This window comes from Lepus europaeus, chromosome 20 (genome assembly GCF_033115175.1).
Source record: "Lepus europaeus isolate LE1 chromosome 20, mLepTim1.pri, whole genome shotgun sequence".
Taxonomy (NCBI): domain Eukaryota; kingdom Metazoa; phylum Chordata; class Mammalia; order Lagomorpha; family Leporidae; genus Lepus; species Lepus europaeus.
The window spans coordinates 43,796,214-43,824,051 of record NC_084846.1 but is presented as its reverse complement, the minus strand read 5'-3'; the positions used below and the strand labels follow the sequence as shown (position 1 = coordinate 43,824,051).

General features: G+C 42.7%; 1 protein-coding gene across 3 annotated transcripts in view; it reads left to right on the top strand.

Moving 5' to 3' along the window:
* Positions 1-27,838, top strand: part of GLI3 (GLI family zinc finger 3) — a 279,339-nt gene that overhangs the window by 187,629 nt on the left and 63,872 nt on the right. For 2 of the 3 annotated variants that reach the window (XM_062179474.1, XM_062179472.1), the window contains 5 exons: positions 1,838-1,984; positions 6,337-6,538; positions 21,868-22,081; positions 22,938-23,054; positions 25,032-25,172. In XM_062179474.1, the coding sequence (XP_062035458.1) occupies positions 1,838-1,984; positions 6,337-6,538; positions 21,868-22,081; positions 22,938-23,054; positions 25,032-25,172 (821 nt within the window). The remainder of the gene's footprint in view (positions 1-1,837; positions 1,985-6,336; positions 6,539-21,867; positions 22,082-22,937; positions 23,055-25,031; positions 25,173-27,838) is intronic. The other variant, XM_062179473.1, reaches the window with a different exon arrangement.

The following is a 27,838-nucleotide window of genomic DNA, read 5'->3' as shown; positions in this document are numbered from 1 at the left end:
TCCTGTTGGTTCCATTAGCCTCACAATTAATTGCATTTCACATAACTCTTTTTAATTGGAGCTCTGTGTTCCCCTACTGTCAAGTTATAACCCATTCCTTTGATTCAGGAAATGACTTCCCTTCTCATGCATGCATATACAAATTCACTTGCCCACAATTGCTGGGATCTGAATTAAGACCACAATTGCATAAGTCTCATTAATTGCAGGTAGCAGGTTATGAGTTCTTTGTAACAGATCACAAGATGTTGCTGCTTGTTTCAGAACAGAAGAAACAGCATGCACTTCGTTTCACTGAGTAGTGTGTGACCTGACTTCCATGCACCCTGCACATTCTTCACAGAGGCTGTTACCTGAAGCTGGTCCTGCACCGTGTGAAGTTGCATGAAGTTTCTTGGGAGATACCCATTCGGTTGTATTTCCAGGAATAACTTCTTCCAGCAATAACTTCTTTTTTCCTTCTTTTGATTCAATGCAGTGGATACAATTATAAGATACTAAAGGAATAAGTTTTGCTACTTATACAAAATTCCTATTTTAATAATAGAACTATAAGAGAGTCAAGTTTATTCTTCTGTTTCAGATCTGGTTTTGCAGTGGTAGAAATGGAGTTCTCCCCATGGAAAACTTGGGAATTGGTGAAAATGACAAGGAGACCAGGTAGAGAGGCAGGGAGGCCAGCTAAAACTGGATTTGGAGTTCTGTCCAGCTGGCAGAAAGTTAGTTGGGCCATTGGTTAGTGGCACCATTAGTTGATCTGAAAAGCATACTTAGCACCCACTTTTGATAGCACTTGATGTTGAATATGAATAAAACCTTCCTCGGTTGACCTGCCTTCCTTTTCCTGCCTCTTAACTATGCAGTCAACAGCTGATCAAATAGAGCAACATCACTAATATTTCTCTCTTGTTGTTTTAAGTTTCCTTTTTAAATATCTGTATCATGGGAGAAACATCTGAAACACCCACAGACCTGCTGGAACACTGATGTTCCAGATAATATTTGTAAGACTAGCTTTAAGTGATCAACTGCTATGTGCTAAGGACTTTCCATGCATCTCTTCTGATTTTAATTCCTGAACAACCTCATGAAGCCAGTTTGAATCCAGATCTCTGTGTATCTGGAGGCCACCCTTGGAACCACTACAGTCTCTTGCTGCTTTTGCACGTAGGTTGCTAGGTAGAAACCAGTTATTATCCCACTCATAGAAGGCTGACTCTTGCTGGTAAATTGCTCCAGATTGATGGGTATAGTTCCTTTTTGATTTTCTAATGAGGAAAAGGAAGAGAGAGCTTTTAGATTATGGGACATGAAATTGCAGCTTATCACTCGGTCGCTTGTTGTTAAACTGTGCTGCCCTTTTTTCCACTCAGAAGCCCTGGCTCCTCTTGTTAGTGAAAGTTAACTCAGACTTGCTCGTCAGAGAGCTTCAGGAGATATTTGAAGTATGTCTGGTTAAGATATCATAGCTGTCTGAGTTGTCTACTGTTGTAAGAAGTGTGCAAATGCAGCGATTTGCTGTAAGAAACTTGATTTTGGGGGCCAAACCTGATGATGTATTAATGTATTGTAATCATTTTGAATTCTTGATGGTTTCTTTAGATAAACATCATAAACTTTGTTCATGTTTTGTATTCCTTTCCTTCAGTCTTATTTGAAAATAAAAGATAGCAAGCAGACATCAGTGAGAGCACCCTTGGAGTCAGAGGAGCCTTCTTGTAATGAGCCTTACTTAGAAAGAGCTGCTTATTGGGATGCAAGGCAGTTGGGCCTTGGAGAAGCACTGGCAGCGGATCTCCTTCCGAGTGTAACCACCCCTTTCTGTGTCCTTGTGCAGCCCCACATGCTGGAGTCAGCCCTGCAGAATACTATCACCAGATGGCCCTGCTTGCCGGCCAGCGCAGTCCCTATGCAGACATCCTTCCATCGGCTGCCACCGCCAGTGCAGGGGCCATCCACATGGAGTACCTTCATGCCATGGATAGTAAGTGACTGGGCTGCCCCTGGAGTCCTGGAGGTGGGGAGTGGGTGAAGAGTGCTGACATGGAATGAAGAGGAGGGTGCAGAGATGAGGGGATCCGACTTTTCAGCTCAGAGAAGGGGGCGGCACCGGTACTTGGTGCTCTGCTTCCCTGGGTCCTCTAAGCAGCTGCCGCATGTTGGACCACCCTGTGACTGTGTCTGGCTGGGCAAGGGGAAGGCTCCAGCAGAGAACTGGCAGGTGGGAGCAATTGTGATGTGGGAGGTATCTGTGAATTTAACGAGTGCAAAACTGCTACTGCCCTGATTCTTGTGATAACGAAACAAGGGAATAAATCAGATTCATGGATGGATTCTGTAAGGTCACCCTTTGGTTTCTCGGATTTTATGATGTACATTAGGTTGGGTTTTTTTTATCCCTTAGTGTACATTTTTTATATCAAATGATTTATTTGGCCCTATATGTTTTCTTCACATTAAAAGAGTCTATTCCCTAAGACCTTTATAGCTACTGAATACATGAGAGGTCAGAATAGATACATCTAGAAAAAGGAAACCGGTTTCTGTATCAAAAAGAGCTACTTGCAGTGCAAAAGCAGTGGAAGGAAATGGGATCATTGGTTTCGCGTTTGGTCACTTGCTTTGGAGTCCCTCAAGGCACATGATGACTCCTTCGGTCAGAGACAGACAGCCTATGATGGCTGCTCTTCAGAACACCCAGAGTTCTCATTTGTCCGGATCTTTGAAGTCCACATCCCCTTTCAAGATGCCAGAAAGTGAACCTAGAGCATCAGCTGAGTCACACATGAACAGATGCACTCCTTTCCAAAGTGAGTACAGTATGACGTTGAGCAGGGAGTATCCCTGCAGTTGTGTTTGTTTTTGCTGTTAGCAGTGTTGATCTTTGGCTTTTCCATCTGTAATCTGTTTGGATTCTTCTGTGACAGAGTGTGCATTAGTTGACTCTCTAGTAATTCAGTCCTCAGATTTGGAATAGAGAGAAGGTGACTGAGCCTTAGTCTCCTTGCCACCAAGAACCACCTTCCTGTCTTCCACAAGAACAGATAATCTGCATTGGTTTCCATTGGGGAGCTCATTACCACACACAAAGTGAAAGAAATGCATTAAATCTTCTGCAGAGGTTTTGTTTGGCTTTGTAGGGTAGACAGCCTACATTTCAGATTCATCATAACCACATTTCAATTAGCGATTGTTGGAAAAAAAGTTGACTGTTATTATGCAAATTAGTTATTTAAAATCCGCAAATAAAGAATTAAAATAAGAGAGAACCCTTGGAAGGTCAGCCCACATTACTTTCTCTATTTGATGAGAATGTGTTTAGTCAGGCAGTGGCGGTTTTTATCTAAATAAAGGATGAAGCTACCCTTTTACTTTGTAAAAACTAATTAAAGGAATTTTAATTTGCCTGAGTATATGGTAAATTGATTGTCATTAAGTAGGAATTTAGATGTCCTATCATTCATCACATAAAAAGAAACCTCCTTTTTCTTTGTCAGAATTTTTTATTAGAGTAGAGAAACAAAACAATTAGGAGAAAGCCAGATTGGAGATATTTGTGTTGCTAGAACAATGAAAACGCTCTGGCTTGTGCGTGAGCAGAAAGTGCTGGGCTGCTGCTCCTGGAGCTGCTTGGAAATGCTCTCCGGTGTCTCAGCAGCTCACTGAACGGGGGCTCCCAATCACTGTGCCAAAATGCTTTCTTTTGTTTGCTTGGTTATTAGGGGTTGGGAAGAGCATATTACAGAGTGTAGGGCAGCGTCTTCCTTCCCTCTGAAATAATTGAAGTAGCATTTACATAGAATATGAGAAGATGAATAGTGGGAAAGTGAAGTCGTAGGGGATTTTTTCCAATGGAGGAGGGAAACACTGATCTTTAGTTACCATGTTGCCATCCACAATGGCAGATCCAAACTGGGATATAACTGGTCATTCCAATTGATTATTAGCAAATCTTCAGTACTCTACTTGGCAGAAACCTGAATGAACTGGTTTCAGATGAACTAGTGACTTTTAAATGAGCCAGCAGTGGGCAAATATGGGTTTTAGCAAGATGTAAGGTAGAGTATTTATAGTAGCACGTAAGAATAAACAAGCCTGTGTATGGTTCTAAATCTACCTTCTCGGATTTGAGTGACCTTTTTAGAAGATAAAAGAATATGATATCCTGGAACATCCTAGAGACAGGCCCCTGAAAACCTCATTATTTATTTTGTTGGAAGTTTACTTAAGTAAGAGCTGATCTTTTAGGGAAAAGCAGAGAGGAGATGTCTTGAAAAGGCTGTGTTGCGCCTGAGCTCTGTCTTGATGTGATACCAGGAGCATCAGGTAACCTCCTCATCTCTTGCATCACTGCTGGTTAGTGATTTGGAAACTTAGAGATGTTCCAGGCATGAGCACTGTCCAGGATCTCTTCTGACTCTACCAATGATTGCTAAGTCCTACAGAGAAGGGCTGTGGTTCAGGATCACATGCAATTGATGAAAAATATGTTGTTTTTCTTTCTTGGAATATCTGTAAGTGTCATGTGTGTCATCAGTAAAAAACCTCTATGATGAAATTAGCCTCTCAGAATGAGTAAATGTGACACAGTTATGTTGGAGGTGGACACCATAGGGAAAGATACCTAAAAACATGTTCGTGGTGGAGGTAGCTAATGCACCCTGAATCAGCCTGGTAATAAAACTATTCAAAATGAGGCAATTCCTGGTAAATATACTTGAAAGAAATGTTTGAATAGATACCACATATTCAAATTGATTTTCCAGTTTTTATATATGGATAACACTTATTTCTAGTTTGTGGTTATAGTATAAAATATTACATATTTGTGTATCCCATTTCATTAAATTGCTCAAAGCATGTTGGATTATTATCTATATCAAGGTCTCTGTTAAATTCCCAGTGAATTTTTTGAAGACAAAGTGCCTGGATTTTTTTTTTTTTCTATAATGAGGGCTTATCTACTACTTAAGTTTTCTGGACACATCAATTTTCTGTGCCCCTGTAAGCAGGTATACCCATGCTATGAGGCAATAGAAGCCCTCCATTTTTGCCTGATACTAATAATAGTGTTTGATTTGCCTCTTACCTACTGGGATTCTGTTCTGTTTGTTTCATCAAATGTATGTTGACAACTCTGTGATGTAAATAGGACCTTTGCAAAGATGAGAGTAGATCTGTGGGTCACGGTCCTCCCTGTGCTCTGAATTTCACATCTCCCCTATCTTCCAAATTAGAATGCAGATGGGCATTTAATTTTCAACTCCTCAGGTAAAAAGCATTGTGTTGGGTTGGCAAATGTTTAAGTTTACAATAGTCACCTCCAGACTAGGACTTCCTTGGTGGAATTTTCTTGAAGCCTAAAAACTTCAATATGTGTTATCCTCTGTTAAATCTTCCTGGAGAAACAAGACCTAGAGAAGGATTACAATGCCTTGCAGGCACATCACATTTCATAATCGTGTGTTCTGGGGTTTCTGCCTCCACCTTGGAAAACCTGTGAACACACAACACCCCAAGATTTAAATATGTTGTGGGATGTGTGCTCTTAGATTATCCAGAATTGGGGCCAGAGATCTTTAATGTTGACACTTTTGGGATGAGATCATCTTTATTGTGGGAGGCTGCTCTCTGCATTGTAGGGTATTCAGCATCCCTGGCCTCTACTCACTAAAAGCCATTTGTGCCCCTGCGTTGTGACAACCAAAAACGTCTCCAGATGTTACCAAATTTCCCCTGGGGGACAACATCGCCCCCAGTTGAGAACCACCAGTTTGGGGTAATGTATCCACTAGTTATTTTAGAAATGCTGTAAGTATGCCATAGAGTCGATAATTGCAGAAATCACAGGGCAACGAGGGCACCACTGAGCTGAATTTCGTTTCTTCTGATGCTTCAGTTCCCTGTTTTTCCTTTGGCTCATTGACTTAAAACGGTATGTGTTGGGATGGGGAGGGCGGAGTAGCAACTGTGGGAACCACTGTCTTTGTCACTTGTGGTGAATTAATGATGGGAATATCTAAGCAGCCGTCAGATTCATAAATCACTAGAAATGAGAGGGATAACACATAAAAGTCTCTCCCTTTTGTTTAGCAATTTATCATTTTGCCTGCACATTAATAAACAGAGCTCCCCCGAGGTAAGCCCCTGGAAGATAAATATTTCTCCCTAATTTCCTCAATTGTAGCCCATGGACCACAAGGGGGAGGAGAGGGGCCTGTCACCATGAGTTGCCGGCTTCTTATCCTTCTCTTCTTCCTCGCAGGCGAGTAGCAATCAATAACAGGTATAGAGTCCAACTGCAGGTAATCAGGTTCTGTTTTGTTTGTATAACAGGCACCAGATTCCCCAGCCCCAGGCTGTCAGCCAGGCCGAGCCGAAAACGCACACTGTCCATATCACCACTGTCCGATCATAGCTTTGACCTTCAGACCATGATAAGGACGTCTCCCAACTCCTTGGTCACGATTCTCAATAATTCCCGTAGCAGCTCTTCAGCAAGTGGCTCCTATGGTCACTTATCTGCAAGTGCAATCAGGTATGTATTTTCCTGAATCCATTATGTGATTTTTTTAAAAAAATAAAATGCCAGCACTTGACTGCACCTGTAGTGATGCATTTGCGGTACCAAGTGCCTCTGAGAAAGAATAAAACAGCATGCCACTGCGTCTGCACCAGGATGCAGATCAAATATCATGGCAATGAACTTATGCAAAGACAGTTTGGGGGCCATGGTTTTTTTCTGGGGAGGGGGAGGTGGACGTCAGTGAGAAGCCCACATGTTGAAATAGTGGTTATTCAGTTGTGATGAAATCCACTCCTTAGAGACAGCAGATGTAGCAAATCTTGTCTTCTCTCGCTAATATTAGTTCTCTAGAGAAATGAGGACTGTTACGTGGCTGGCCCTGTAACACACGTGCAGAGCAGGAACAGAAATACAAACAACAGTCATGGCGAAAGTCTTGTCCTATAACTATGAAGGGCAAGGAGGCCACTGGAGAGAGAAAGGAAAAGTTAGCAGGGTTTTTATTCTAATAGAAATTCAGTGCAAATGACATTGGAAGGCAGAGTGTTCAGAGGAAATCTGGCAAACGAATTTCCTTTTTTTCCCAATGAAATATTTTTTAGTTTAGTTTAAGAGGCCTGAGTTTTGACCATACAACTTCACTGCGGAATGAAAGGATTTTGCCCTTCTTTCCATGAAGCCTGCTGTGTGCACTTGCATGTGAAGGTCCAAATACAGACTTTTATAAACATGACTGATGGAAAATATTGCCCACTTGCTAATGATCAAACCTGAGCTAATGTCAATAGTAGGGAATACAAGTAAGTCTATTTATGAAATTTAGATGTGTTTACACTGCTTTGTCAGCTCATCATTTACTGTTTGAACTGAGTAGTTCACAATGATTATTCAAAATAAAGAATTAATATTCTAACTAAAAGCAATCATGGTCATAAATGTTCTCTCATTTTGCCTACATTTTTCCATTAATTATTTAATAATTCAGTTATTAGCAATGTTTTTGTAGTTTTGCAACCCACTGATGAGTCCTTGCTTTATAAAAGTCCATACTAAAGGCTGTTTTCAATAGCCTTGCTTTTACTAAAGGAGATTTTGTTTGACTGTTTCTGTGAATGGGCAGAAGCATTAGTTGTAAATTGATGGGTTTTCCATGGTATGTATTCGTATTATGAAAACTGTAGCAGTGTAGAAAAAAACAGTACTAGCAGTAAGAACATATCAGTATTTATTAGAAATAAAGTTTTTCCATACTATTCTATTTTGCGGTTTCAGTTTTTTCTTGTTTGATTTTTCTGTGAGGCTCTTTGGCAGGCTAGTTAGTATATAAATATTATAAATCCTAATTTTGAAATGATGATTTTTCTGCCACTTTTCTTTCTACTTTTCATATGATCAGTAAGATGTAAAACCATGGAGTGAAGTAAAGAACCATCATTCATGATTGTAATCAGGATGTGGAGAAGGGCCTTGGGTGTTTCCAGGTTAGCCACTGTAGTCACAAATGCAGGCTTTGGAGTGGGACTTGTCTGGAGTCCAGCTGTCCATCAGTCAGCTGTGTAAACCTAACTTATCTTGATTCTCAAGTTCAGTCTTCAAGTTTTTAGACCACAGTTAAGATAGTCAAGCGGTAGGAAAGGAACATTTATTAAAGCTAATGTGGATCCTCTATGGTGGGGTGAGATCCCTCTCTGGTCAAATGCTTAAAAGTATGGGTGTGGCAGCAGATGAGCTACCATGGCCTGGCTGTGCCTCACCAGTGGCCACGCCTGTCTTTCCCTAAGGAATGGTGCCAATCTCAGGACCAGGGCCCTGTGGTTTCTTCACTCCTAGCAGATATTCCCAGGCCACAATCTGCCATGGATCATGTATGAGCTTAATGAGATTATGTGGTTGTTAATGGCTGGACTCAAGGCAGAGCATCCAAACAGAAATGTGGCACACGATGGCATTCACACAGAATCACCATGTGGACATCTCTTTCTCTGGTTTCTCTTTAAATTTTCTTTCCTCTTGTTCTGTGCCCAACTGTCTTGGCTTTTTGACAGAATTCAAAGGACATAGGTTAGAATGTGGCACACAAATGGTCATGGCGGTGCTATGTTGACTTATTCTTACCCCATCTTCACAGACTTTGGCTCCTCTCATCTTTGTCCAGGTAAGCGACTGCCAGTGCCTGAGAGACCACTGACATCCTACCTTAAAATAATTGTCCCGCAGTTTCCAGCAAGCTACACTAGGCCCCATTAATCTCAGTAGAAGTGGAAGAAGAGATTCACTATAAAGATCAGTTATGTTCAAGGAGACCTAGGACAGGAAACCCAGGCCCATCTTGCTCTCACTCCTTTGCCTCTGAGTCCATCCATCGCATCTTCTGTCTTGCAGTGGGATCTCTCACTCTTTAGTTGACACCTGCTGTATGTGTGGAAGTATGTCACTTATAATGAGTGGAAGGTAATGGAGATAACCCACAGTGGGATCAGCTTGATGTGTAATATAATAATCATAGTAACTGTTATCACTTGCATGACTTATTAGGCCTTTGGATGGAAAAACATGGGGGCTTTGCTTCTCCCTGTTCTTTCATTTTGTGAGTTCTAAAACTGACTTCGGCAATATCAGTTGGTGGTAGGGCCAGTGGATGATAGGGAAACGAAAGAAGTAGGAAGACGTTTGGAAAGGGAAACTGACTTTCTCAAGATTGAAAGATGCGAGAAAGAAGGTAGATTTCAGTTGGGTTTAATCTCTGCAGAATACCAATGCATGTAAGTTCTTTTTGTCTACAACATTTTTGGAAAGCAAATAATGCTATTCCTGTTTTGCACACAATCACAGTGAGTCTTTGCAAGATGATTTGGCAAAGATCAAGTACCTGGTGGGCATCAGTGCTGGAACTCCAATCCCCTGCTTGATATTTTTCCCCAAACTCTTTGACCTTAACACCTATGTGTTTTCTAATACCTAGTTTGCTGCTGATAATGGCACTGCTTAGTGTAATGATGTCATTTAAGTTTTTAAAGATGTTATTTAATGATTGAAGATACACATTCACTTTTCTTTTTTTTTAAGATTTATTTATCTGAAAGTCAGACTTACAGAGAGAGAGAGAGAGAGAGAGAGGAGGAGAGAGAAAGAGGTCTTCACTCCCCAATTGGCCACAATGGTTGGAGCTGTGCCAATCTGAAGCCAGGAGCCAGGAGCTTCTTCCAGGTCTCCCACATGGGTGCAGGGGCCCAAGGACTTGGGCCATCTTCTACTGCTTTCCCAGGCCATAGCAGAGAGCTGGATCGGAAGTGGAGCAGCCAGAACACGAACTAGTGCCCGTATGGGATGCTGGCACCACAGGTGGCAGCTTTACCTGCTATGCCACAGAACCAGCCCCCACGCATTTGCTTTTCCAAAAACTGTCATACCTGTCTCTTTCCCATTTGTGCCTTAGTTCAGTTTTTTCAAAGAACACCATGATAGCACCTGCCACTGTTGGAAATTCCTGTATTTCCTTAGTCGTTTAGTTGTTTGTGTCTGTTTCCCTCCAGTAAAATGCAAGCACCAGGATGGAAGAGCTATGATATCTTTTTTTTTTTCTTTTTACAGGCAGAGTGGATAGTGAGAGAGAGAGAGAGAAAGAGAGAAAGGTCTTCCTTTTCGCCGTTGGTTCACCCTCCAATGGCCGCTGCAGCCGGCGCATCGCGCCGATCCGAAGGCAGGAGCCAGGTGCTTCTCCTGGTCTCCCATGCAGGTGCAGGGCCCAAGGACTTGGGCCATCCTCCTCTACTGCCTTCCCGGGCCATAGCAGAGAGCTGGCCTAGAAGAGGGGCAACCGGGATAGAATCCGGTGCCCCAACCGGGACTAGAACCTGGTGTACCGGCGCCGCAAGGCGGAGGATTAGCCTGTTGAGCCATGGTGCTGGCCAAGCTATGATATCTTGTCCCAACTCCACAGAACCTGTGTCTGCTCACATTGACGCCACTCAACAAATGATCCTTCAATAAATTAATTAAGTAAGGATCTCTTCTATGAGCAGTTAGAATTCTAACTACCCACCTTGTTGAAGGAAATTTCTACCTGGTTAGATTAATCATTCTGATTATTAAAAGTTACAGTCTCTATGAATGCTGTATTACATGCTCAAATATTGTTACATATGGATGGATAGAGACAGAAGGATGAGTACAAAAGTAAGGGTAAAAAAGAAAATGTCTATTTAAAGATGGTATATGTTGGCCAGCGCCGTGGCTCACTTGGTTAATCCTCTGCTTGCGGTGCCGGCATCCCATATGAGCGCCGCATTCTAGTCTCGGTTGCTCCTCTTCCAGTCCAGCTCTCTGCTGTGGCCTGGGAGGACAGTGGAGGATGGTCTAAGTGCTTGGGTCCTGCACCCACATGGGAGACTAGAAAAAGCTCCTGGCTTTGGATCGGCATAGCTCCGGCCGTGGCGCCCAATTGGAGGGTGAACCAACAGAAGGAAGACCTTTCTCTCTGTCTCTCTCTAACTCTGCCTGTCAAAGAAAAAAATAAAAAAGATGGTATATGTTAAGATGAGCTTATATATTTACTTAATAATTCAGACTACTGTAAAAATACCATAAAATCAAATACTTATTCACAAAAATATGGTTACAATAAGACGTAGTAACAGGTTATGTCAAACTTTTGCCAGATATTGTCTAAAAGTCTATCATGTGTCTTTTTTATTTTGTAAATACGGTTATTATTCAAAATAGTAACCTTGTGCACATGGGAAAGTTTGTTGTGACATACCTACTTTCTCAAGAAGCTGCAACTTTTCCATTGCACCAGATATTCATGGCTAAGACCGAGAGAATCACATTTATCAACTACACCTGTAGCCCCCACTCTGTATCGTTAAGCCAGTTAATGACATTAATTAAAAGTTGTTTACCTCTTGCTGAAACCTTCTCCCAAGAAACTGAGCAGCCACGGGAAGGGAAGGTTTAAAATGACCCTCATCCTGCTACAGTTTTCTGGCAACAGTAAATGGGGTCATTTCTGACTCCTCAATTATAGCTTTCCCACTTTCACTGTAATGGCGACAACAAGGACAGTGTCCTGTCCTTAGCAGTTTTAGGTCTGGCTTGGCCAGGAAAGATAAAATGACCTTCGGCACCTTCTGAGTCGGCTGCCACGATCTCCCCTTCACAAGCCAGGGCAGTGCTGATGTTGCTGTTGCCCATGGTTACAGCTGAGGCTGTCGATCAGAGCAGGTTGTGTGTTATGTGCAGCTTCAGCCCTCTGTGATGGTAGGACCCTGGATGTATCTGGAAAGTCAGCTGGAGCTGCCTGAGACTTGGGGGGGAACCAGTTCTTTCCTGTGCCATTGCTAGGAGTTTATGTCTGAGAAACAAGACAAAAATGAACCAAGAAACACATGAAGAATGGATGAGTACAGTGCCAAATTACCAGCGTCTTTAAGACTCTGAATCCCTCTTTTAAGAGTTATAATATGACCTTCTCCCCAAGTAGCAATGAAAGCAATACAAGGGAACTTCAGAAAAGTTCACGGAAAGTGTAATTAGAAGTACAAATTTTGGTGTAAAAAGTTTGAAAAACTTTTTCAAAAGATTCATTTATTTATTTGAAAGAGAGAGTTAGAGAGAGGGCAGAGAGAAACAGAAAGAAGGATCTTCCATCTGCTTCTTCACTCCTCAAAGAGCTGCAATAGCTGGAGCTGTATCAGTCCAAGGCCAGAAGCTTCTTCCGGGTCCCCATGTGGGTGCAGAGTTCCTAGCATTTGGGCCATCCTCCAGTACTTTCCGAGGGGCATTAGCAGAGAGCTGGATCGGAAGTGGGTGCAGGCAGTGGCTTTTCTTGCCACGCCACAGTGCCGGCCCTCACAATTTGAAATTTATGCATAGTTTTTCATAATATACCTTTTCCATACTTTATGAAAATAGATTTTTGCACCAAAATAACATCATAGTTGTATTTTCCATGAACTTTTTGAAATGATACCACATTAACATCATGCCTAAAGGAGACAGCTGTCATTCACTTTCTGACGTGGTAGTTGGCTTTGTATACTTCTTTTTTTAACCTGTTACCCATTCCCCCAATATTTAGCTTAGTTGAACTACATGCCGGTCACTGTGCTGGGCATGGAGGCTACAAAAGTAAATCAGAGACATGACCCGCATGTTTGTGGAACTTGCAAAGGGAAAAGCCCCCAAGCAGATGGGAATAAATGAGAAAACAAAGACATTGTGAGGATTCTGGTCAGTGCTGTAAAGGAAATGATCTAAGAGTCAAGAAAGAACAGCACAGAGGGCCTAATGCAGGTGGACTGGCCAGGAAACCGAGTCCTGTAGCATGGTGAGCCCCCCGAGAGCTTTCCAAGAAGAGCAGCAGGTGAAGGCCCTGAGATGGGAAAATAAGGTGTTTAAGGAACTGTTAGCAGAGCAGGGCACCAGATGACAGTATAGCGGGCACAAGGCTGGCAACACTGCGGGGAGCCAGGTTAGGCCACAGCGTCCAAAGGAACCATTGACCTAGGAGCACTAAACAGCCTCAGATGCTCACCTTGAGGCTGCGCAATTTCCCAGATGAGGAAACTGTTGCTCAGAGTGGCTGTGGGCTGATGGAGGTTACTCAGCTATTTGCATCTGGGAACTATGAGTTCACCTGGTGGGCCTGACTCTAACCTTCTGCTTTTGGTTCATCAAGCCTCACTTCCTCCTCTCTTAGGAATCCTCAAATGGGAGGCACAACCAAAAGGAATATGTGCCTACTATTCATGATCATGGTTGGAGGTGGAGTGGGCAGTGGGAACTGAGTGTTATCTGTTTGGCTGATTTTTTTTTTTAACTTAATGACAAGTAGCATTACAGAATACTTTCCTAAGATATAGCCTAATGCATTTTTCTCCAAAACATTATTCAGAGTGTATATGCCTGAACGTAGATGTTCGAATACTTACTCATTTTGTGAGTATGTGTTCTTTATTTCTGGGGCTGGGCTGGATTTTCCAATAAATTTTCCCTGGGAATTTTTATGGCTGGAAGTGGAAGTTTTATTATTTTCCTCTCAAATCGATACATGTGTGTGCCTATACCTATGCATACCAAATAATGATAGCTCTGGGCCCATTCTCTGCAAAACTGGAGTGAACTGTTCTTTAAATGGCAGCTGTTGTGCAGTAAATTGCATCGCTATAACCAGAAGTGATGACCTCACTGGTACAACAGCCACAGAGTAGCCAGGAATTTGGTTTTCATTAGCATCCATCTCTCCCCGGCCTCCTCTTTCTTCCTGAAGTCTGTTTCTCCTGTTTTGGTGCCCTCTTGTTATCTCAGTGGTGCTGGTTGCTTGCCTTTACCTCCAATACTGGTTTCCTGGACAAAAGAGTTAGAGAATGGGATAATGAAAAGCAAATATCATCATTGACTTCTTCAATTTACAGAAAACAGGGCTGAGTGCACAGTAAAGTTTCTTAATCCCAATGTTGTGACCTAAAATAATATATCTTAATTTAAGCACATGTATGAGTAACCTCTAGGAGTGTTTTAAAAATGCAAACCTGAGCAAAATTTAACAATCAAGGGAACTGAAAAAAAAGAAGTGTTTATAGGTGGCCAGTGGGAAGAGAACAGTGCATTTCCTGAGAATCCAGAGATGCCTTTGTGATTCAAGCTGCCCCATTGCCACCCATACCTGGGTATGCTGTGGTTTTATCCTCTGATCAGTTGCCCACCTGCTATGCCCACTGCAAGGCCATTCTAGATCACTGGGAGAGACCAGAGATGGCCTTGGAAAGAGATGAGCCTGTGTGCCGGAGCCAAGGCAGAGAAACGGTGTGGAGGACTTACTGCCAGTTCCCCACATCCACCCCCACACTTTCCTTTCCCACATGTGTTGTGCACTGGCACAAAAGAACCCCAGCCCTACCATTCTATGGAAGTGAGGTATGCTAAGAGAAAACCGTCATTTAAGGACAGTTTTTATATGAAAACAATACACTTCAATATTGTAATCATCTTTACTTACTCTTCCAATATAAAGAATTAAAGCAAGTCAAGTTGTGCTGCTTTATGTATATTGTACCATTTTTAAGCAATATAACATATCCTTGACCCTCTTAACTCCCACAATATATAGAATTCCTGAATGTGTTTAACATACATTGTGGAGAGCCAGCTGATGAAGCAGCCACTGGGGATGCCCACATCCTATATCAGAGTGCTTGGGATTAAATCTTCCTTCCTCTTGTGATCTAGTGTCTGGCTAATGCACCTGGAAGACAGCAGATGATGGCCAAAGTACTTGGGTTCCTGCCACCACTGTGGGAGACCTAGATGGAGTTCCTGGCTCCTGGCTTCTGCCTGGCCCAGCCCCAGATGTTGTGGGCATTTGGCCAAGGGACCAGGGGATGGAAGATTCTCTCTCTCTCTCTCTCCATTATAGATTTTCTCATATGCTACCTTAATTGGATTTTATCTATTTGATTTGAACATTAATGACCTTGAAATTCCTATATATAAAGTAGGATTGAATAAGTGCTTAATGAATGGCTTTCTACACTATGAACTTCTAATGTCCTCACTTATACATCATTCCAGGAATTAAATGTGAATTTGATTTACTGATTGATCATCAGGGTTTCTCTGCAAATGTTGACTGTCATCACTTTCTTGGTGTGAAAAATGACATTTGTTTGAAAGTCAAACATGATTATGAATTTCAGAGCTTTATGTGTTGATTACAATTAATATGTAACTTTCTGGTTATATATTTTATTCTTTGGAAATATAAATAGGATATGTAGAATCTCAGTTAAAAGTTGCAGGGTTGGTAAATGAGGTGCAATATGTAGCGTTTATGACATGTATGTTAGTTGCTTCACATTGTTTGGTCTTTCTACTTAAATCCTCAGTTTGGTCCAATTGGAGATACTTGTTGAATTTTCCAGGCTGTCAAGTAAGTGAGTTACAAGTAAGTGTGTTACTTACAGGAGATGTTACTGTACTGTTTACTGCAGTGTTAAGAAATACTCTCCTCACTCCCATCCCCGGTCCAATGCCTACCGTGGCCAAAGCTGGAAACTAAGACATTAATCCAGGTCTTCCATGGTGGTGGCAAGAACTCAATGACCTCAGCTGTCACCCCTGTCTCCCAGAGTCTGCATCAGCAGGAAACTGGAGTCAGGAGCCAGAGCTCTCCAGTTTTGGATATAAGTGTCCCAAGTGACATCTTAACACATTAGACCAAATGCCTGCTCCATACCTACATCTGATTTTTTTTCTTTTCTTTCTTTCTTTTTCTCTCTTTCTTTCTTTTTTCTTTTCTTTTCTTTTCTTTTCTTTTTTTTTTTGACAGGCAGAGTTAGTGAGAGAAACAGAGAGGAAGGTCTTCCCTCCGTTGGTTCACCTCCCCCACCCCAAATGGACAATTTGGCTGGTGCGCTGCACCGATCCAAAGCCAGGAGCCAGGTGCCTCCTGGTCTCCCATGCAGGTGCAGGGTCCAAGCACTTGGGCCATCCTCCACTGCCTTCCCGGGCCACAGCAGAGAGCTGGACTGGAAGAGGAGCAACTGGGACAGAATCCGGTGCCCCGACCGGGACTAGAACCCGGAGTGCCGGCGCCACAGGTAGAGGATTAGCCTAGTGAGCCACGGCACTGGCTTTTTTTTTTTTTTTTAAAGATTTATGTATTTATTTGAAAGGAAGAGCTACAGAGAGGCAGAGAGAGAAAGGGAGAGAGAAGGAGAGAGAGACGGGTATTTTCCATCCACTAGTCACTCCTCAGGTGGCCACAACCACCAGAACTGAGCTGATCTGAATCCAGGAGCTAGGAGCTTCCTCCAGATCTCCCACGTGGGTGCAGGGGCCCAAGGACCTGAGCCATCGTCTACTGCTTTCCCAGGCCATAGCAGAGAGCTGGATCGGAAGTGGAGCAGCCGGGACTAGAACCAGAGCCTGTATGGGATGCCGGCACTGCAGGCAGCAGCTTTACACACTACACCACAGTGCTGACCCCACCTCTGATTTTTGATAGAGAATAAATATTATCCAGAGTATCTTAAAGATTCAGACTTCGAGAATTTCATTTTTATACCTTTGGAAAACACAGGAAGTGGTTCCCGTTCAGACACTGTATTGTTGATTGCTTTTAAGTCAGCTCAGAGCTGAACATAAGGTGAGATTATAAACGTTCCTTCTTATCTAGATGAGCTCAGGATTCTGCAGCTGAGTCATAGCATCTACGGAATGGCCCTTAAAACACTCAATCTGGTGACCATAAATCTACTTGGATTAGTCAGTGACCTGAGATCTACATCTTGCTCCTTCTCTCTTCTTTAGCGAAATAAAGGGCAGATTAAGCTTTAAGTTCATTTATTCTAGGTTTGTTAAAACTTGTTCTACAGAAGTGCAAAGTGTGTTGCACATAAATACTGAAACTTTCTTAGAAGTTCAAACTTGGAGAATTTTATTTTTTAAGTCTTTGGAAATGGGAGAACTGATCCTTCTGAATACATTCTGAATTAATGTATTCTGAATTAATGTAACTGTTGTCCTAGAAAAGCATATTATAAGTGTGTTGCAAGGGACACTGGGTCCTGAAAGCTCCTGAAAATCCTCGTGAAAATATATGTGGGCTGGGACATGTGGATACATTTGCAGTAGAGAGCTCGCGAGGGCGGTTTTCCCGAGTTCTGTGAACATTTCCTTTATTCCACGACACTGATCTGTGGGTCGTTATCTTTGGGGCCTGTGATTGGATTAGCTCCTTACTTGGGAAGACTTGAGTTATCTAACACTTTGTCCTGATCTTATTGACTAAATATAGGTGATCCATTGCAGGCTATGATTTTATTTTTGTTTTTCTTAAATAAGCCCATCTTTTATGTAAATATTTAGAAAAGTAGTAAAAGCTGCAGAAAAGTTTTTTAAAAAAAATACTTTATTAACTGTTGAATAAAAGAAAATTCAGAATTGGAATGTAAAATTAATTAAAATTAATCTCTCTCCCAGTGACTCATAAAAAAAAAGATAGGTGCACAGAAATGTGGAGACATCAAAGTGGTCAAGTTCAGGTACCGGGTTTTAGACTCTAGACTGTGTCCTTTAGAAGGAGCATAGAGATTTATCAAAGTGTCTAACAGTATTCATACTTTGTAAGATATTGTGGAGTAAATGCATGAACTATCCAGAAGGGTTTTTCCTGGGGTTTCTAAAGGTAGACTTTACCTGTCTGTTAAATTCCAGTCTCCATAATCAGCCAAGTCTGCTGAGCTGCTGAACTGCAATTGGAAGAAGTAAATCTAGACAGTAGCTTTGTCCTGTTACAGCCACGTTGGCAAATTGTAATGGCTGGAGGAAAGCATATGTTTCTTGGAAATGACCCTTCTCAAAGCAGTAGACGTAACATTAGCTCCCAAAGGTGTCCACTTCCTGCTACCTGCAACCCGTCAACACGGCAGTCTGCACTCCAGAGGAGTTTTGCAGCAGGGATCAAGTTAAGGATTTTGTGCTGAGGGTCGGAGTGACCAAGTCAGAGGAAGTCAGAGTAGTGTGGAACCCGAGCCAAAGCCTGAGGGGAGCCTCCAGAAGACAGAAGAGGTAGGGAGCCTGCAGCATGCATAGGTTGCAGGTATACAAGTGTGCCTGCTTTCCAAACTGTGAGATGATGAACAACAGGTGCTGTTTTATGCCACAAGTTCATGGTCATTTGTGGCAGCATCAACTGGAAACTAATAAAACCCTGAGGAAGAGATTCAGTCACTCATGGACCTGGTATTGAGTGCCTACTGTGTGCCAGGCAGCAGTGCCCAGCCCACCGGGACCTGACCTTCCGGAGGGAGAGAGAATGTACCTGTGTGCTATAGCGAGAATAGAATTGTTGAGCAGTGTGGTGGAGGCTTGTTTTGATGGGGTCATTGGCCTAAGGAGACCTGTTTTGAGGAGGTGACATTTCAGCTGGAGCTGGAATGACAAAGGGGAAGCTGCTGCCACACTGAGCTCTGGAAGCAAAGGGGATGGGGACGGAGCAAGGACTCAGCTGTAGAGTGAGAGTGGCTCCTGCCGTGCTGGGAAGTAAGAGTTTCTTAGGATGCAGGAGTCCACTCTGCTGTGCCCTCACCACTCAGTGCTTAGGAGACAACTGGGGTTCACCACCATCATCCAAAACCCTCGGGAGGTTCTTTCTGTACATTTCTCTTGCACAAGAGGGTTGCAGGTGTACGTGGGTGGCATCTGTTTTGATAGAAAGGGCATTTTGCCTGTGAACCTTGCCATCACACAATTCCTCTCCTTCCTCCTTGGAAGAATTATTCCAGGAGCTCTGCATCCTGAATTCTGAGAGCAGAGCGGCTTTGACTCTCAGATCCAATAAGTAATGTGTGACAGAGCCAAGAACTTTCCCGAATAGTCTTTGGAACCTAGAGAAGCCCCTGCTTGGAGTCAGCGGCCTCAGGAGGACCAGGACCTGCTCCTTTGGGTACACAAAGCCCTCTCGGACCTCCCTTTGCCAAGAGCCTGGCTCGTGGGGAAGAGAGTGTTTCCGTTGCTGGCTTGTTGCTGATAAGCCATGAAGGCTGAAAATCACTTGTCCATTCTATGTCCTTTCATACAGCATACCTTGAAACGTTCATGGAAAATGGAATTAACAAAAAAGTTATTTTTGGTGCAAAAAATGTTGAAATCTGTGCCTATGAGGAATCTTCAACAAGTTCATGAAAGCAAGTATTCTGAAAAGACTTGGCATGAGTTTCAAATTTTCTCTTTTTTTAAGAGATTTATTTTATTTATTTGATAGCTTCAGAGAGAGAGAGAGAAGGAGGGAGGGAGGGAGGGAGAGAGGAGAGGCCTTCCATCCACTGATCTACTCCCCAAATGTCTGTAACTGCCAAAGCCAGGAGCCAGGAGCTTCTTCTGGGTTCCCCACATGAGTAGCAGGAACTCAAGCACTTGGGCCATCCTCTGCTGCTTCTCTCAGGCACATTAGCAGGGAGCTGGATCAGAAGTGGAGCAGTCAGAACTAAAACCAGCACACCTATGGGATGCCAGCACTGCAGGCAGCAGCTTAACCTGCTACATCACGATGCTGGTCCCTCATAATTTCTTTTACTCCAAAATAAGCTTATCTTTTAATTCCATTTTCCCACCAATGTTTTGAATCACCCTTGCAGTGTAATGTTAGTCAGTATGGCTCTTAGAGACTGTTTATTCCCATCCCCTCCTTTTACCAGTGGGAAAGCTGCCCAGCAAGGGGACATCCCCAAAGTGTGCCGGAAGCTTTCCCTGCCTGGCACCCTGAGATCCAGGAGGATCATGGCATCGTTTTTGTCTTCTCTCACCTCCTAATAAAAATGTCCCAGTTCTGTCTGGCTATTCCTGCTTATGAGTGGCTTATATGTAAAGGTGAGGACATACTGAGTGCCTTGATTCTCAGGTAGGTACTGACTTTTTAAACCCCCAGATAGAATGCCTCTCAGAACAGGAAGCGTAATGACCCTCAGGAGCCCTTTCCCAGTCTGCTAGACAGTTTAGCCTCCTGGAAGTCTACAGAGGCGTGCGTATGGAAGTATAGGCGAAGTCTGTGTGATGTTACAATTGTACGTGAAGTGGTGAGATCTTCTGGTTTTTGTTTCTTTAATGAACAGAATAAGGTAGTTACACTTAGTAATACCCATTCACCCAAAGGAAGGGGGGTTGTTAAATCATTGTGTTTTTTGATGAATGGCTTGTACACTGAAAAATAAATTGGACAAACTGGCATAGAGCTCAGTGAACATGAAATCAGCTATTAGAAGAAAGCTTGTGAACAAATTCCGAGGCAGATATGCATCTTTTGATTAATGCCCTATCAATCATCCACACAGCTACCTTCGCTAAGTTTTGCTGTAATCATTCATGGTTGCTTTCGGAAACACTGGCAGAAACTATAGTGCTGCCGAAACGGAATATTATTCCTGATTTCGCCCTAACTTACTGTGAACAATGACTGTTTTCACCGTGTCTCTGCTTCCCTTTATTACAGAAATAGAATACAGAATGAAAGGAGAGTTCCTCAAAGCCTAGGGAAATTCTCCTAGGGTATTCTTAATGATATTCAGTCTTAAATGGGCAGGCTATTGTAATGTAAGGTCCTCCTCTAGGAATAATGGTCATGTAATCCCATTGAAGCTGCCCTTTATGGATTGCAGTCACACAGGCAAAGTGGAGAGTCACATTAATGAGCAGAGTGTATCTTTGGAATTATTACTTGAAGTTGTTGGAGCGGTTTGAATTTTGTTATTGTAATTATTTTATTCTCAATTAATATGCTTAACAGCAACAGTAATTAACCCACCAGATTGGAAATTTCTGTGACTTCCACCTTTGACATTACAAGAAACCTTGATTTCTTTCTGCGTATCACACAGTATATTATATATATATATATATATATATATATATATATAATTTTTACAAAAATTTTCCTTGAATGTAATTCTTAGTTTTTCATGCATTTTTATGTCATTGGTAAAATCCTCAAGAGTACCTCATTCTCTTAAGAAAATTCAGCCCCTAAACTATGCTGGCAACAGAGAATGACTGGGTACTGCCTGCCAGTCAAGAGATCTTTAGGTGATACCTTGGCTTCCTCAGAACTCCCTGCAGCCTGGGAAATACTGGGGCATAATAAAGTGGTGACAGGCATTAGCATGCATAATGGGCTTTAATAGACATTGAATGCTGTTTAGCTAGAGAGGGAGCTGTGCTCTCCCCTTGGGATATTCCTCCATCGAAACCCATTGATCACCGATTTCAGTGGGAGAGGTTAATCCATCAGCTTCTGTAACCAGACGGCACTGATGGAAATTCTTTAGGTGGCATTCTGGATGAACCAAGCTTTCCATCTTTACAAACAAATGAGTGATATGACAAGCATGGTGTTCAAAACACATTTAACCAATTGATTTTCTTTCCTCTTGTAATAAGATCTGGAGACATATGAAAGCACGCTGTGTGAGCTAAGATTAAAGGAATTGCTCCATGCACAGGAACGTATGGAACTAAGAGCCCATAAAAGTCCTATAAAGCATGTAGTCACCCATTCTCTTTTTTATATAAAGTTTGTTATTGCAATAAATAGTTATTATTGAGCTGATGCCTTTTTTTTTTCCGTTTTGCTGAATCTTATTTCAAGCCTGTGTGTATGTGTGAATGCACATGTGTGTCCCCCCTCAGTCATCTTTCTCTTGGAAATTTTTCAAAGTGTTTGACAATAATCATTCCTACCTTCTTGTTTAAAACAGTCTCGGTATGATTTGGGATGGCAAACTGCAGGTACCATGTACCTGAGACAAGCTGAGTGATGGTTATCTGTTTTTATCTCCCACCTGCAGCCCTGCCTTGAGCTTCACCTACCCTTCTGCACCTGTCTCTCTCCATATGCATCAACAGATCTTAAGCCGACAGCAAAGCCTAGGCTCGGCCTTTGGACACAGCCCTCCACTCATCCATCCAGCCCCAACTTTTCCAACACAGAGGCCTATTCCAGGGATCCCTACCGTTCTGAACCCCATCCAGGTCAGCTCCGGCCCTTCTGAGTCCTCACAGGTGAGAGACAACTCACTGAGCAGGTCTGTGTTGGTCAGGGGAGTCGGGCCATTGCCACTGGCTCCGTGGCAGTGTTCACATGACTTTCCACTGGCATCCTGTCTTCTTACACCTGAGGTCCCTTCTTCAGTTTTGATGACAGTGTTGTCTGTCTACTCCTCATTGAACAATAGCTTCTATCACCAGAGATGTTTTCTCATGGGTGGGAAAAGCAAGTTTCTTGGTAAGGCCTCCCCTTGAGCTGGCGCCATGTGTAAACCACATCTAATACAAACAGAATATGCTAATGCATTATTCTCATTTGGTCACTGTCTCCTGCACACTGCACATCTTTGTCCTTTTTAAATACATTGTTCAAACTTATAACACCAAGGGACCCCAGCTCTATTACTCCAGCTTTTTAAAAAGCCATGGAGAGTTTATGGTCATAAGTTAATAATATTGAAGGGCTGCGGGAATGCAGTGGAGGATGGCCCAAGTCCTTGGGCCCTGCACCTGCATGGGAGACTAGGAGAAGCACCTGGCTCCTGGCTTCGATCAGCGCAGTGCGCCAGCCGCAGCGCGCTGGCCACGGCAGCCACTGGAAGGTGAACCAACAGAAAAGGAAGACCTTTCTCTCTGTCTCTCTCTCACTGTCCGCTTTGCCTGTCAAAAAAAAAAAGGAAGAGCTGCCCTCATGGGTATATTGTCCAGCCTTGAACACATTATCTAAGCTCTTCTACCATGGGATTGAATCAGAGTTCATTGCTCTATTGCCAACTATGCCTGCTTGTCTTGAGTTGCATGCTTTAAATATGGTCACACTCATTGATCAAAATTTACTTTTTTGTGTTTCTGGGTCTGCAAATGTGACCAGCAGAACAAGCCCACGAGCGAGTCTGCAGTGAGCAGCACTGGAGACCCCATGCACAACAAGAGATCCAAGATCAAACCTGACGAAGACCTCCCCAGCCCAGGGGCTCGAGGGCAGCAGGTAGGACACCCAGACTCTGCCAGCCAACTTCTGCCCCTCCCCAAACTGGTGTCTTTGGGCCTTCCCCCTCCCTCCCCAGACTTGGTATCTTTTCACAGCATTTCCTTGTCTACTGCGTTGTTGGTCTTGGCCACAGTCAAAGTATTTGGCAAGAGGCCAGTCATAGAGTGACTACATTTGTTTCTCTAGCTCGGAAGCAGACATGAGCAGTGCAGGCAGCTGTGTGAGATACACATTCTTCATAGGTGAGGCAGCGTAGGAGTTCAGGCTGCAACAGTTCATGGATAAGTGGTTGGATTCATTTTTTGCTGATCACAGATTTAACCAGGTTTCACTTCTTAGCCTTCATCTTTGATTTAGATTCCTGAGCTCCTGGTCCCAAACTGGAGCTGGGGTAGAGCTAGTGATGTCCTCTCAACAAACCATATTCTTGCTTTTTCTTACTTTGCTATTTCCCACCTGCCAGGAGAGCTTGGAGGGATCAAGGCACAACTATCCTGAGTCTAGTTAGATTCTTCTCCTCTCCCCAGAATCCCACCAGGAGAAGTTTAGATATTCCAGTCTGGGCTCTGTTTGAAGTCTTTTAAATCCTCTGCATCTCAGTTTACCAATGTGCGGTTATGCCCTCATTACCATCTCAGAATTCTCCCCCCTGACACAGAAGGGAGACTCTGTGAGTGTTTACTTCTTCAAATAAGGACTGGACCGGGATTAGATGTCCATGTAATCTGGACTATCCTATAATTAGGCTGCTTTGGCTCAACTTTCCTTCCCAGTTAGAGCTCTGAAGATGGGATGAATTGGTGTCCTGAGTCCCAACGTCCATCATTCTTCTTGAGTTGGACAAGATAAGTGCCTTGCTGGTTTTAGCTCAGTGCCTGGATATGATTTTTATCACCTAGCCCCAGATTAGGACCTGAATCTGCAGAATCTGGACCTAGTGACCTCCAGAATTCTGGAAATGCATTGTATTTGCATTGCTGTGAAGCTGCCATAGAACATTATAGAGGACTTTGTAACTTCAGGTTCTGTGGTTCCCAGGCATTGGGCAGAGAGTGTATCCTTGGATAGCCGAGGTTGGACCAAGCAGGCATTATCCCTAAAAAGTCCATAATGTGCTTTTTTACAGCTTCTAAACAGCAGGGAAAATAGAATTAGAAGAATTCGTAAAACATAACCCTGGATTACAAAACATAAAGATACAGGCCAACATTGTGGTACAGCAGATCAAGCCATACTAGACTGCTACTTTGAGTCCTGGCTACTCTGCTTCCAATTCAGCTTCCTGCTAATGCACCTGGGAAAGTACTGGATGATGGCCCAGGTGCTTAGGCCCCTACCACCTATGTGGGAGACCAGGAGGGAGTTCCTGGTTCCTGGCTTCAACCTGGCCCAGACATGCCTATTGTGATCACTTGGGGAGTAAACTAGAGGATGGAAGGTTCTCTTTCTGTCTCTCCCTCTTTTCTTTATTTTCAGATAAATAAATACACCTTTTTTAAAAATCCAAGAATAAATTAATATACCAAAAGAACTAAAATAATGAAATAAATAAAAGATCCATCTTTTACGTAAATATTCCTTTACCTAATTCAATTGCTTCTGTTTTGGGTTCCATTTGGTGTTTATTTGCTTTTTGTGTTTTTAGATGAATTCTTTATTTATTTCCAGGGTAGCAAAAATTGGCCACCCTGTGTCACCACCCTGATTTGGGCTGTTGCTTGGCATCACAAATTAAGAATGTCAGAAAGTGTATTTGGAAAATCAAAAAAGTACACAAAAATGATTCCATATAGTTGCCTTCTTCAGTTCACAGAGCCCAGCTGACAGACTTGGGCTCTGTTTTATTTTCACTGAAAAACTGCCTTGGAAGGAAGGCAAATGAAGTCAGGCTTTTCCTTTCCTCTCGTCTTCCCTCCCATGGAGTCTGATTTCTTTTCCCCTGTCTGCTCCCTTCCCACCATCCCGGCCTCTCAGGAACAGCCGGAAGGAACAACCCTGGTCAAGGAGGAAGGGGACAAAGATGAAAGCAAACAGGAGCCTGAAGTCATCTATGAGACGAACTGCCACTGGGAGGGCTGCGCGAGGGAGTTCGACACCCAGGAGCAGCTCGTGCACGTGAGTGAATGGTGCCCAGGGTCTGGGCTTTTCCGCTGGGGTCAGCATCTCTGACCCTGCGCTGAGTTAAGTTTCTCAGCTAGGCGCGTTGCAAGCTGGAGAGGGCTTTATGACTTTCTGAGAAGAAAGAAAACTCGGAGCCACGGTGCTTGACCTGTGCAGTCAGCTAAAGCTCAGTGTAAAATTCAATAAAGTCTTCAATAGAGAGTGTAATGACTCTGATCCTGTAAGCCAGAAAACACTATTTTGAGTTAGCGACTTTGATGGTTATTGAGTAATAGTAAGCTGGACATGAATTATTATTAACCTTTTAGCCAAGTTTGATTCCCCTTCCAGGACCCAGCAACAATAGAAAAAGAATTGTTGAGGTGAGGGATTCCATTTTCTCCTCCCAACCCCTCCAATCCTAGGGAAATTCCCCTTAGCCTATGCAACAGTTAGTGCTCTTGGAAAATCAGTAGACGCTTGGCATAAATCATCATTGCAGTTCTAGACTTGAGAGCAGCCTTGTGGGGTGCAGAGTTTCATCGAAAAGTTGCATGCATTTTCGTTTTTTTGATGTACGCTTTTGAAAACTGCAACATAATCAGAGACCACACCTTCTCCCATACCAGGTTCTGAAGTCTTTCACTCTGCTGCGTGTTGTTTCTGATCCTGATGTGCACTCAGAATCTCACCCCACCCCCTACCCGATCAGCAGCGCTTCCCTTGCCCCTGCCTCATAGTACTTGGTCCTTTCCTGAAGGCCTTCGAAGTCTCCCTGGAAAATGAGAGCAGGAGCAGCAGATATGGAAGGGCGTGTAGACCACCACACATAACAAACTCAGGCTCCTACGGCTTCTGTACAGAAAGACAGGGTCCTGTTAAGAACTTAAGAGTGTTGCATTTTCTTAAGCTTTTAATGTGATGGAAAACCTGACACGGCAGGGTTTGTTGTGATTTCCCCTGTCTTACACACACACACACACACACACCACACACACACAGTATAGTAACTTGGTAGTTGTAGATGGCTCGTGTTTATTGAAAACCTCTTCCACTGAAACACTGAAGTTACAAGATTGCTCGCATATACTTCATGCTTTTGAAGTATGTCTTCTGCAGCTTGGCCCACCTTATATAATCTGAGGGTACTTCGGAAAGTTCACAGAAAAATGGATTTTAAAATGTTTATTTTATAAAGGGGTACAAAACAATCCTGAAATCCATGTATTTTTATAATACACATTTTCCACGAAATTTTTGAAGACCCCTCTTATACCCTACTCATTGCGGTTACATGGTGGTATTGAATGTGTAGCTTTCCAGGTCTTGAGATCCATTCTATACTAAATATTTTGAGGATTTAACATGACATCAGCAGGGTTTCCCCACACCATTATTTCCTTTTCAATCATGTTTCTTTATATAACTGTATAAGAAAATTGGTAGATTTCTGAGTACAAAAATAGAAAATCAAATGTTTTTAATTAAGGTATATTTCCAGATTTTTCCATGACTGAATTTGATTATTTTTCCTTAATTTGATACAAGTGTTATTTTTAAAGCAAGCCTGGTTTGGGCCCTTTATTCCTGCTAACTATTTTAATAGGAACCACAAAGACACTTTAACACCCAAGGGAAAAAAAGGTTAGAATGTTTTTAATATGGGGAAGTATTCCCAAAGAGTAGAGTATGCCACGAATATCCTCGTAATGGAATGAGTGACGAACATAAATGAAGAGAACTGTTTGTGTAAAAGCTGCCTGTATAGAAAAGGGGCTACCAGGGCTGATGCCTTTGAAAACGTCCTGCTGAGGGGTGATGGGGTCTCCTGATGCCCTTTTGGAGGGGAACTCATTGCAGGTCCAAGGAGTGCTGCTGCAATACTGGGTCTGTTAGGAAACAAGGAAGAGAATAGGAGTCAATTCTACATTCTCCTAAGAGGCTGGGTTTGGTGTAACCTGTTTTAGAGTGTAGAAGTAACTGAACCCTTCTATTGCCTAAATAATATCACAGGTATACTTAATCTCAATGGTTGTTGATGCTTTAATAGAGAAATCTGTTTTTAGTTTTAAGGATAGGCTACTGCCATGTTACCTGTTTTATCAGAACTATCTTTAGAAAACCTGAATGCACATATATAAAACAGAATTTTTTTAATTTCAAGTACATTGGAAGAAATTTGTTTCATAGTATGAAGAAAATCCAGTGTGTTTCCTACATTATACTAATTTTAGGCTGAGATGAATTATATGACTAAGTAAACTTATTTTAAATGAGTTAACATTACAATTTAGGACAGCATAAATAAAGCTACTAGTTTTTATCACTTATTTTCCACCATTTTCCTTGTTGTCTGAAGTGTAGAAATTCCAAATGTGTGCATTTCGGTGGATTTTTACATTGCATGACACACACGTACCCCTGAGCTCGTGAGCGTATCTGGTAGCATTAGTGGTGGCCTGGCAGAGAATAGGTGCCTTATATTTTGTTGATTGAAGAAATAGCTACTTCAAGTCCACCTAATTACTTCAGTGGCAGATAGAATAAATACCAGTTGCAAAATCCACTATTTTAGGGACACAGGGAAGCATTAACTGTTTCCGTTCCTGTGACTTTCCTTGGCGAGGAGACATTTTGTGAATTAGTTGAATTTCCGTGCTACATCCAACCAAGAGGCAAGG